The sequence below is a fragment of the Acanthaster planci genome, linkage group LG13, assembly GCF_054643075.1.
Source record: "Acanthaster planci isolate LZ-2023a linkage group LG13, COTS_SCS, whole genome shotgun sequence".
In the NCBI taxonomy this organism is placed as follows: Eukaryota; Metazoa; Echinodermata; class Asteroidea; order Valvatida; family Acanthasteridae; genus Acanthaster; species Acanthaster planci.
In genome coordinates this window covers 1,524,524-1,536,934 of record NC_141789.1, presented here as the reverse complement: position 1 = coordinate 1,536,934, position 12,411 = coordinate 1,524,524, and the positions used below count along the sequence as shown (strand labels likewise).

Sequence of the window (12,411 nt, the reverse complement as noted above, 5' to 3'; positions counted from 1 at the left end):
GCTTGAATATTTTTGAAAACAATGCAAGGGTTACCCCTTGATTTCACATTTTTAAAAAAAGCGCAAGGGGAAAGCCTTGCAAAAAAATCAAATTTTGGTCAAAATTTGAATTTTCTGCAAATCAGTCGAAAATCCTTTTTGAATGAAAAGAAATATATTTTGGATGTCTTGGAATCATCTCATGGCAGTTTTACAGAAAAATAAAGATTTCACATTTTTGAAAAAAAGGCAAGGGGTAAGCCTTGCAAAAAAATCAAATTTGGGTCAAAATTTGATTTTTCTGCAAATTACTGGAAAATAGGTCTTGAATGAAAGCGAATATATTTTGGATGTCTTGGAATCATTTCATGGCAGTTTTACAGAAAAATACAGATTTCATATTTTTGAAAAATAGACAAGGGGTAGGCCTTGCAAAAAAATCAAATTTTGGTCAAAATTTGATTTTTCTGCAAATCAGTGGAAAATAGGTCTTGAATGCAAAGGAACATATTTTGGATTTCTTGGAATCATTTCATTGAAGTTTTACAGAAAAATAAAGATTTCATATTTTTGAAAAATAGACAAGGGGTAAGCCTTGCAAAATATTCAAATTTGGGTCAAAATTTGATTTTCTGCAAATCACTGGAAAATAGGTCTTGAATGAAAAGGAACATATTTTGGATGTCTTGGAATCATTTCATGGCAGTTTTACAGAACAAATAGAGATGTCATATTTTTGAAAAATAAGCAAGGGGTAAGCCTTGCAAAAAAATGAAATTTTGGTCAAAATTTGAATTTTCTGCAAATCAGTCGAAAATCCTTTTTGAATGAAAAGAAATATATTTTGGATGTCTTGGAATCATCTCATGGCAGTTTTACAGAAAAATAAAGATTTAACATTTTTGAAAAAAAGGCAAGGGGTAAGCCATGTAAAAAAATCAAATTTGGGTCAAAATTTGATTTTTCTGCAAATTACTGGAAAATAGGTCTTGAATGAAAGCGAATATATTTTGGATGTCTTGGAATCATTTCATGGCAGTTTTACAGAAAAATAGAGATTTCATATTTTTGAAAAATAAGCAAGGGGTAAGCCTTGCAAAAAAATGAAATTTTGGTCAAAATTTGAATTTTCTGCAAATCAGTCGAAAATCCTTTTTGAATGAAAAGAAATATATTTTGGATGTCTTGGAATCATCTCATGGCAGTTTTACAGAAAAATAAAGATTTAACATTTTTGAAAAAAAGGCAAGGGGTAAGCCATGTAAAAAAATCAAATTTGGGTCAAAATTTGATTTTTCTGCAAATTACTGGAAAATAGGTCTTGAATGAAAGCGAATATATTTTGGATGTCTTGGAATCATTTCATGGCAGTTTTACAGAAAAATACAGATTTCATATTTTTGAAAAATAGACAAGGGGTAAGCCTTGCAAAAAAATCAAATTTTGGTCAAAATTTGAATTTTCTGCAAATCACTGGAAAATAGGTCTTGAATGCAAAGGAACATATTTTGGATGTCTTGGAATCATTTCATGGCAGTTTTACAGAAAAATACAGATTTCATATTTTTGAAAAATAGACAAGGGGTAAGCCTTGCAAAAAAATCAAATTTTGGTCAAAATTTGAATTTTCTGCAAATCATTGGAAAATAGGTCTTGAATGCAAAGGAACATATTTTGGATGTCTTGGAATCATTTCATTGAAGTTTTACAGAAAAATAAAGATTTCATATATTTGAAAAATAGACAAGGGGTAAGCCTTGCAAAAAATCAAATTTTGGTCAAAATTTGAATTTTCTGCAAATCAGTCGAAAATACTTTTTGAATGAAAAGAAATATATTTTGGATATCTTGAAGTCATCTGATGGCAATTTCACAGAACAAATAGAGATTTCATATTTTTGAAAAATAGACAAGGGGTAAGCCTTGCAAAATAATCAAATTTGGGTGAAAATTTGAATTTTCTGCAAATCACTGGAAAATAGGTCTTGAATGCAAAGGAACATATTTTGGATGTCTTGGAATCATTTCATTGAAGTTTTACAGAAAAATAAAGATTTCATATTTTTGAAAAATAGGCAAGGGGTAAGCCTTGCAAAATATTCAAATTTGGGTCAAAATTTGATTTTCTGCAAATCACTGGAAAATAGGTCTTGAATGAAAAGGAACATATTTTGGATGTCTTGGAATCATCTCATGGCAGTTTTACAGAAAAATAGAGATTTCATATTTTTGAAAAATAGACAAGGGGTAAGCCTTGCAAAAAAATCAAATTTGGGTCAAAATTTGATTTTTCTGCAAATCAGTCAAAAATCCTTTTTGAATGAAAAGATATATATTTTGGATGTCTTGGAATAATCTCATGGCAGTTTTACAGAAAAATAAAGATTTCACATTTTTGAAAAATAGGCAAGGGGTAAGCCTTGCAAAAAAATCAAATTTGGGTCAAAATTTGATTTTTCTGCAAATCACTGGAAAATAGGTCTTGAATGAAAGCGAATATATTTTGGATGTCTTGGAATCATTTCATGGCAGTTTTACAGAAAAATACAGATTTCATATTTTTGAAAAATAGACAAGGGGTAGGCCTTGCAAAAAAATCAAATTTTGGTCAAAATTTGATTTTTCTGCAAATCAGTGGAAAATAGGTCTTGAATGCAAAGGAACATATTTTGGATTTCTTGGAATCATTTCATTGAAGTTTTACAGAAAAATAAAGATTTCATATTTTTGAAAAATAGACAAGGGGTAAGCCTTGCAAAATATTCAAATTTGGGTCAAAATTTGATTTTCTGCAAATCACTGGAAAATAGGTCTTGAATGAAAAGGAACATATTTTGGATGTCTTGGAATCATTTCATGGCAGTTTTACAGAACAAATAGAGATTTCATATTTTTGAAAAATAAGCAAGGGGTAAGCCTTGCAAAAAAATGAAATTTTGGTCAAAATTTGAATTTTCTGCAAATCAGTCGAAAATCCTTTTTGAATGAAAAGAAATATATTTTGGATGTCTTGGAATCATCTCATGGCAGTTTTACAGAAAAATAAAGATTTAACATTTTTGAAAAAAAGGCAAGGGGTAAGCCATGTAAAAAAATCAAATTTGGGTCAAAATTTGATTTTTCTGCAAATTACTGGAAAATAGGTCTTGAATGAAAGCGAATATATTTTGGATGTCTTGGAATCATTTCATGGCAGTTTTACAGAAAAATAGAGATTTCATATTTTTGAAAAATAGACAAGGGGTAAGCCTTGCAAAAAAAGGAAATTTTGGTCAAAATTTGAATTTTCTGCAAATCACTGGAAAATAGGTCTTGAATGCAAAGGAACATATTTTGGATGTCTTGGAATCATTTCATGGAAGTTTTACAGAAAAATAAAGATTTCATATTTTTGAAAAATAGACAAGGGGTAAGCCTTGCAAAAAATCAAATTTTGGTCAAAATTTGAATTTTCTGCAAATCAGTCGAAAATCCTTTTTGAATGAAAAGAAATATATTTTGGATATCTTGAAGTCATCTGATGGCAATTTCACAGAACAAATAGAGATTTCATATTTTTGAAAAACAGGCAAGGGGTAAGCCTTGCAAAATAATCAAATTTGGGTGAAAATTTGAATTTTCTGCAAATCACTGGAAAATAGGTCTTGAATGCAAAGGAACATATTTTGGATGTCTTGGAATCATTTCATTGAAGTTTTACAGAAAAATAAAGATTTCATATTTTTGAAAAATAGGCAAGGGGTAAGCCTTGCAAAATATTCAAATTTGGGTCAAAATTTGATTTTCTGCAAATCACTGGAAAATAGGTCTTGAATGAAAAGGAACATATTTTGGATGTCTTGGAATCATCTCATGGCAGTTTTACAGAAAAATAGAGATTTCATATTTTTGAAAAATAGACAAGGGGTAAGCCTTGCAAAAAAATCAAATTTTGGTCAAAATTTGAATTTTCTGCAAATCAGTCGAAAATCCTTTTTGAATGAAAAGAAATATATTTTGGATGTCTTGGAATCATCTCATGGCAGTTTTACAGAAAAATAAAGATTTAACATTTTTGAAAAAAAGGCAAGGGGTAAACCATGTAAAAAAATCAAATTTGGGTCAAAATTTGATTTTTCTGCAAATTACTGGAAAATAGGTTTTGAATGAAAGCGAATATATTTTGGATGTCTTGGAATCATTTCATGGCAGTTTTACAGAAAAATACAGATTTCATATTTTTGAAAAATAGACAAGGGGTAAGCCTTGCAAAAAAATCAAATTTTGGTCAAAATTTGAATTTTCTGCAAATCATTGGAAAATAGGTCTTGAATGCAAAGGAACATATTTTGGATGTCTTGGAATCATTTCATTGAAGTTTTACAGAAAAATAAAGATTTCATATTTTTGAAAAATAGACAAGGGGTAAGCCTTGCAAAAAATCAAATTTTGGTCAAAATTTGAATTTTCTGCAAATCAGTCGAAAATCCTTTTTGAATGAAAAGAAATATATTTTGGATATCTTGAAGTCATCTGATGGCAATTTCACAGAACAAATAGAGATTTCATATTTTTGAAAAATAGGCAAGGGGTAAGCCTTGCAAAGAAATCAAATTTGGGTGAAAATTTGAATTTTCTGCAAATCACTGGAAAATAGGTCTTGAATGAAAAGGAACATATTTTGGATGTGTTGGAATCATTTCATGGCAGTTTTAAAGAACAAATAGAGATTTCATATTTTTGAAAAATAGACAAGGGGTAAGCCTTGCAAAATATTCAAATTTTGGTCGAAATTTGATTTTTCTGCAAATCAGTGGAAAATAGGTCTTGAATGCAAAGGAACATATTTTGGATGTCTTGGAATCATTTCATGGAAGTTTTACAGAAAAATAAAGATTTCATATTTTTGAAAAATAGACAAGGGGTAAGCCTTGCAAAAAATCAAATTTTGGTCAAAATTTGAATTTTCTGCAAATCAGTCGAAAATCCTTTTTGAATGAAAAGAGATATTTTTTGGATATCTTGAAGTCATCTGATGGCAATTTCACAGAACAAATAGAGATTTCATATTTTTGAAAAATAGGCAAGGGGTAAGCCTTGCAAAATATTCAAATTTGGGTGAAAATTTGAATTTTCTGCAAATCACTGGAAAATAGGTCTTGCATGAAAAGGAACATATTTTGGATGTCTTGGAATCATCTCATGGCAGTTTTACAGAAAAATAGAGATTTCATATTTTTGAAAAATAGACAAGGGGTAAGCCTTGCAAAAAAAGGAAATTTTGGTCAAAATTTGATTTTTCTGCAAATCAGTGGAAAATAGGTCTTGAATGCAAAGGAACATATTTTGGATGTCTTGGAATCATTTCATGGCAGTTTTACAGAAAAATAAAGATTTCATATTTTTGAAAAATAGACAAGGGGTAAGCCTTGCAAAATATTCAAATTTGGGTCGAAATTTGATTTTCTGCAAATCACTGGAAAATAGGTCTTGAATGAAAAGGAACATATTTTGGATGTCTTGGAATCATCTCATGGCAGTTTTACAGAAAAATAGAGATTTCATATTTTTGAAAAATAAGCAAGGGGTAAGCCTTGGAAAAAAATAAAATTTTGGTCAAAATTTGAATTTTCTGCAAATCAGTCGAAAATCCTTTTTGAATGAAAAGAGATATATTTTGGATATCTTGAAGTCATCTGATGGCAATTTCACAGAACAAATAGAGATTTCATATTTTTGAAAAATAGGCAAGGGGTAAGCCTTGCAAAATATTCAAATTTTGGTCAAAAGTTGAATTTTCTGCAAATCAGTCGAGAATCCTTTTTGAATGAAAAGAGATATCTTTTGGATATCTGGAAGTCATCTGATGGCAATTTCACAGAAAAATAGAGATTTCATATTTTTGAAAAATAGGCAAGGGGTAAGCCTTGGAAAAAAAATCAAATTTTGGTCAAAATTTGAATTTTCCGCAAATCAGTCGAGAATCCTTTTTGAATGAAAAGAGATATATTTTGGATATCTGGAAGTCATCTGATGGCAGTTTTACAGAACAAATAGAGATTTCATATTTTTGAAAAATAGGCAAGGGGTAACCCTTGCAAAATATTGAAATTTTGGTCAAAATTTGAATTTGCTGCAAATCACTAGGAAGTTCTTTTGGAATGAAAAGAAACATATTTTGGATGTCTAGGAGTCATTCTGATTGAAATTTCCCAGACAAAACATAGTTCACATTTTTTAAAAATATGCAAGGAGTAATCATTGCAAAATAATCAAATGTGGGTCAAAGTTTTCATTTTCTGCAAAACACTGAGAAATACATTTTGAATGAAAAGAAAATACCGATTTGATACTTTGATTAAAAATTGATAATTAATCAAATTAAGGGTTAAATTTGACTTCTCTTGAAATAAATTAGATGTACTTTCTGAATGAAAAACAACATTCAGGATGAACAGAGACAATCTTATCTTTGCTAACCTAGCAGACGAGACAGGAAACTAGCTGAATGGTCAAATGCCTTTGGCCAGAGTTGTCATGTTTAAGAATTATTTGCATGAGTTGAGAAGAAAAGTATATTGATTGTCTAAAGTTAATTTCATTAAACCCTTCCTAGATTGTGCATACTAAATGTATTTTTAGTCCTTTTATAGTAGCATGACCTTATTGTGGCGTTGTATTCGAGCCATCACAAGTCTTAAGCCAATTCTTAAGCTATTCAAATGAGCTGAGACAAAAGCATTCCTTTGTCATTGTTCACCCTGTTACTTGTGACTGGACTTGTGACGGGACTTGTGAAGGCCTAAAACAGTCATTCTTTGTAAATGCAATAACATTTTCAGCGTGCATAATGATTATGAAAAAAATTGACACAAAGGAAACCTTTGTTGCACACAAGAAAATTTATTGCATTTATTTTTCTACCGTGTCAGTCCTTCCACAATGCAATCTGTAAAGAATGGCGCATGAATTTGAAAAAAGCCAGGGATATTTAACAGGCAAATGAAACAGAACCAAATGTTAAAAAAAAATAAAATATACACATGCATAAGGACATGGGGAAATATGCATGTCTACGCAAATAAGGTCAGTGCACAAAGCTTAGAAATAATGTTCAGGTCAGGCTGTGAATGGGATTGGAATTCTGTAAATAGTGAATTGGAGAATTGCTGCAAATCAGTGAAATGATAATTCCAGAAAGGAGAAAAATTCTTGTAAAGAATCGATGAAACCTTTAATAAAGAACAGCTTTGCTCCTGAATGAACTTCATCAGAACCATAAAATTTAATATGTTTCTAGTTTCAGAATGAGGGGAACTTATTTTAACATCACTTCACACAACACAAGAGAAAAATAAACCCTTGACTTAGTACATGTAGCGACTTTTCCAACCTTTCTTAAAGTCCTTCAGTCCAAATTGTGAGGTGAACACTCACTTTTCATCACATTCAAATCAAACTGTGCACATTCAGCTCTTTAGCTGTCAGAAGTTGTAAGCCTTGGAACATTATGTGAAAAATGTATCATTTGCAACCAGAGCAAATTCGCCGATTTACTGTTGGAATCTTTCCTGACAAAATAGACACATCCCCCAATGCTCACTTCACAGATGTCTGCTGTGGTCTTGACAGAGTGTGTCAGTCTGAGAAATCATAAAAATTGAAAATAAAATTTTAAACCTTAAGTTTGTTAAGATTGTAATAAGCACGGAAATTAAAATGAAAAAATAAAATTGAAAGTATCAAAACTCCTACAGCCAAAAAAAGAGCAATGTAAGTTAAGTTAGATTCTCCTTAACACTCAACTGTACAGACAAAAATATACTCATTTTTTCAAAGAGAAGGATGGAATCCCTGAGTTTGCGCGAATCATGATGGCTTGGGTGGTCTGTAGGACTCCCAATGTTTGTGATTGAGGTGGCTCAGGTCGGCCAAGTCGGCGATGTCTTCCAGATACCTGGCCAGTCTCAACAGCTCCTTGTCCTTGTCGCGGTTCTTGTGGGCTTGGCGGAACGGCCGGATCTACAACAGATCACAATAAAAGTTGCTTCAAACGTTCAAAAATGTATGTTGGTAGATCCTTATGCTTGCGCTGAGAGACTTAACTCTTGACAGAGCGTACGGCATTCATTTCCAAAACTAAATCTTGTAAGTAAGAAATAGAGTTGCTAGATTTTACACTTAATGATGTCTATTATATGAAATATGATCACATAAATATTTTCAATGGGCATTGGACAAAAGCATGAAGTCCTGTTTGAGATTCAACCAGTGAGCAATGACATTGGGAATGTTTTGTCTCAGTTCACATGAACAGTGTTAGATTTGACTTGGGACTGGAATGCCTGATGATGGACGCACAGGGACTTCTAACGAACTTGACTGCAACAATCTGGTGACTGGAATAAACGAGTAGCAACATACTTTGAGGCCATTTTGCGGGTTCATCAAGAAATTCCTACGCAGGTCGTCAAACATGATGGTGTTGGAGCTTGTGTACTGCTCAAACTTGCCCCAGATGACACCCAAGGGTTTGGTCTGCAAACATACACAAAATCCATTCTTTTTCAGCAATTGAAATATACAAAATGTGCGCTGGTTCTCCCTTTTGGGGCCTCTTTTGCCAAAAATCTGGGTTAAGGGTCAGCGAGTCCTTGTGGTGTGCACACTGTAAACTCTAGGAACTGAGGACAAGACAAAATGTGTCTGAGGACATGAAGGTCCTCAGTTTCCCAAATGTCCAAACTTGGATATCACATGTAAATCAAATGACAGGATTTGGGGAGGCAACCAAAGAATTTACATGGATAGGAAAGCAACTGCAAATGTCCTCAGTAACAATTAGAAATGTCCTCAGTAACACCACCATATATCATCAGCATACACCAACCATGCTCCAGTGTACAAACACAGTTGCGTGTGAAATGATATTTTCAAAATGTTCCCATTTCAACATGAATCACTCTTCTGGGCTGAAGTTTTGACCAAATGTCCCTACAATGTGAAACACTTCAATTTGCCACAGATTCATACACATTCACATTTCTCCTTCTTGAGCGATTTCCAAATATCAGTTTCGTAAAATCCTTGTGGAGACCTGTACACCTTCAGAAATTCCTTGTGGAGACCTATTCAACCCATTCTCCTGGGTCTCCACAAGGCACCATACATCATGCCGTGAGGAACAAAGCCATGTCTCCACAAGGATACAAATTTTGGAATGCGCGTATGTGGAGTGTTTCTGCAATATATCCTAAACAGAAAAGGATAAACCGGAAGGCACACAAAAAATTCAGCTTCTTTCATCGATGCCGAGGAAAGACTGAACGATGAATGAAAATGGACAACGTACATCCACCATGCCGTATTTAGGGGTCTGCACCGAGATGCAGGCACCACTGTCCACCATGAACGTGATCTTGTAGTCTTCGTGGGAGGCAACTCCTAGCTCCTTCATCTTTACTTCGATCCACTTCATGCCTGTGGCGGCTGGAAAATTGAGCAAACTAACGTGTCATACAAATTGAGATCACAGGCTTGGTTTTTGCAGACTTGTGAACAGAAAAAAATGCCACGGAATTTTAGACAATCGGCAGTCTTTTTTTGTTAGTAAAGGACCTACTATAAATTGTGAATGGAACTTTGGTGTCTACTTGATTTACAAACAAAAGTTCTGTACTTACACCAGATGACTATATCATAGTTTTTGTAGGCTGAGGTTAGGAATTCATGAAGAAACGGCCTCTTCAACTCGAGGGCATGTTCCGCTACAGATCTGTGGTCTGAGGACAGTTAGGAGTTGGGTGAAACTGCTGAAGAAAGCTGAGTCTACAAACAACGATGCACAAACAAATTTGTTGCAAGTCTCACCAAATAATGTGTAGTCCACGTCCAGCACTAGTAGCTTCTTGCCCGGCCGCGGATCATTCAGAACTTTGATCTCATAGTCTCTCACCCTTCGTTGAATTTTCTCCAAAAATTCCTCTCTGCAGGAAACACAATACAGAGAGAGACTACAGGTTGTTGAATTTTACTCAATGCTAACAATCCAAGTCCTGTTGCTTGCATCGACATCTGACTTAAAAGGCAGAGAGGACGTAAAAGTTTCCAAATACCTGTGCTCCGTTTGAATTTCCTCATCTTCCACATCAAAATCGTCGATGATTTCGTCCATATCTTTGGGTTTCTCATTGGCGGCAGCAATTGTTTCTTCCCTGGTACCCACCATCATCAACTTGGTGCTGGCCTTTAGCTGTAGGGCTGATATGACTGTGTCATCAGGGGGTACTTTTCCTATGGGGGGGGAGACAGACAACCTTTTTGCCAGTTTGTTTTCATTTTTTCCCCAGAAAACTTAACAGACGGGAACAAATTCATGACAAAAGCGTTGCGTAATGTTTGGCGAATGGATGCTCACGATCATTATTGTTGCAGACAATTTGTTCACAGACTTGTGCAGGGGTGCTAAAATCAACATGGTGAGGGAATGGAAAATTGGCTTATTCGGAAGAGATATATGCAATCAGATGTATGAAGATCAATTCTCATGGTTGATGAGCATCATACGTATAAAGCCTGTATATGGTTGATCCACAAAACAAGGAACAGAGGTTTTAATTTCCAGTGGTTGATGAGTGTCGTACATACATGACAATTGACATATGATTATGACGCCAGTGTAGGCCCTGTGGTCAGTGTTGGTGGTCGATTCATACCCCATGAGATTTTTTCTAATAAAGGGAAATAAAGTCCCAGTTAAATTCGTTGCGCTTGCATGACTTGCAGACCGATCTGGTTCCTGTTTCTAACAAGCAATTCCAATTGAAATGTGTATGGCTGTATTGGCGACTTGATCTCCACACGTGTTGATGCATAACCTATCTGCCTATGCCTCTTACTTAGAGTTAGACTTCAGTTAGCCCTATTTGGACACGTATAGCCAACACAGAGTTTCATGCATGAAGATTCGCCACTTTGCCATATTTGCGTACCTTTTAACTTCAGACCAATAAGTTTCTGCCGTTCAGGCAGAACACCTGTTTGCTTCGATATCATACATTTCAAGTCAAGTACAGTCTCAGATTCCCCGACATCGGAAATTGTGTATTCTTTGCCATTCCATTTCACAACTACATTCGTGGGTGCTGCCATTTTCAAGCGAGAAGTAAAGCGCCCTCAAGAGTCAATCAGCAAAGAACTGGTCGAAGATTATTATTGATCCAAGCGCGCCTATTATTTCTGAAAATAAAAGCACTCAGTGATTGTTTATGCTCTGTTTTTGTTAATAAATACGATTTTGTGGATCAACCCACACAGTCTAAATCGATATCCAAAGTCATTTTAATCTTCTTCAATCAAGTACACTGTACAAATGGAAGTTTTTTCTTTAACTTTTTTTTATGTGATTAAGGGAGAATACTGGCGTCAGTCTCTGAAAATTATACATCGGCCCGATTAAAAAGCCCTATTTAAAATGGAAATATACCCCCTTGTGAACTTGCTGAAATTTTCTCCTGGAAATGCTGGACCTTTAAAATTCGTGATAAAATCAAGAAACCTGTTTGTCCCAGTTTCGCATACGCCTGTCAGAAACCTCAGACCGAGTATCCAGAATTTTATTGGTCGCCTCCCAGGAGATCGAGGTTGCGTCAATGAAAGTTGAAAATTGGTCAATGACGCGGAAGGGTCCTTTCATCGCCAGAATGTTCCGGCGTACGTGCACACTGACTACCGAAAATACGTGCCGACCTCAGCCCTAGCAGGGTTAGGGGTGCAGTGAATTTGAGTTAGACTACATATGGAGTTTTCAAATTCAAGTTCTAGGGAATGTACATGGGGAAACGGGAGGCAGGAAATGTCTTAACAAGGGCATCGGCCCAGGGCCCAGTTTACTGTCGCTTCGGTGACTCAAATTACGCAGAGACTACATTAATTGCCTCGTTTAAATTTTGTCTTCCTCGGCCACTCACTAGTCCAGTGTCATATGAAATTTAGTCTCCGTGATATACTGTCTCTTTTTTTCTCGCCAATCTTACGTTACCCTGTTTTTATCTCTGCGCAGTGAAGTGACGCGCACTTGGCAAGCCTATTTTGAGCCCTATTCGTATGCTGTATCTGTACTGTGCGTTAATTTTCGATCCGTGCCGAGTCCATGTCTCCTGATCATTGCTTGGACCCGGCATCACAGCCAATAAATCAAGGCGTTATAATCTGACTTCCTGAATTCTCTCTTTAATGTTCTCCCGAAAGTGACAAGTTCAAGCAGTCGACGTCTTGCGAACCTTAACACAAACACATCTGTCTCCTTCCCACACAAAAACCGTGCCCCGTCAGCTGTTTTGCCTGTCCTTGAGTGGTTGAGTCCCAGGCCACTCCAAAATTACTTTTTGTTTCAAGAGTAGAAAATGTCGGCTATGTTTCGTCAAGGCATCGTCTAAGAAAAAATTGACATAA

General features: G+C 34.8%; 1 protein-coding gene across 1 annotated transcript; it reads right to left on the bottom strand.

Moving 5' to 3' along the window:
* Positions 1 to 6,841: 6,841 nt before the first annotated feature.
* Positions 6,842 to 11,132, bottom strand: ublcp1 (ubiquitin like domain containing CTD phosphatase 1). The gene is made up of 7 exons (XM_022236204.2): positions 10,950 to 11,132; positions 10,074 to 10,251; positions 9,829 to 9,944; positions 9,642 to 9,740; positions 9,311 to 9,447; positions 8,383 to 8,496; positions 6,842 to 7,980 (listed from the first exon to the last, which is right to left on the bottom strand). The coding sequence occupies exons 1-7, from the start codon at positions 11,107 to 11,109 to the stop codon at positions 7,828 to 7,830; spliced, it is 957 nt and encodes a 318-aa protein (XP_022091896.1). The 5' UTR covers positions 11,110 to 11,132; the 3' UTR covers positions 6,842 to 7,827.
* Between the last annotated feature and the right edge of the window lie 1,279 nt (positions 11,133 to 12,411).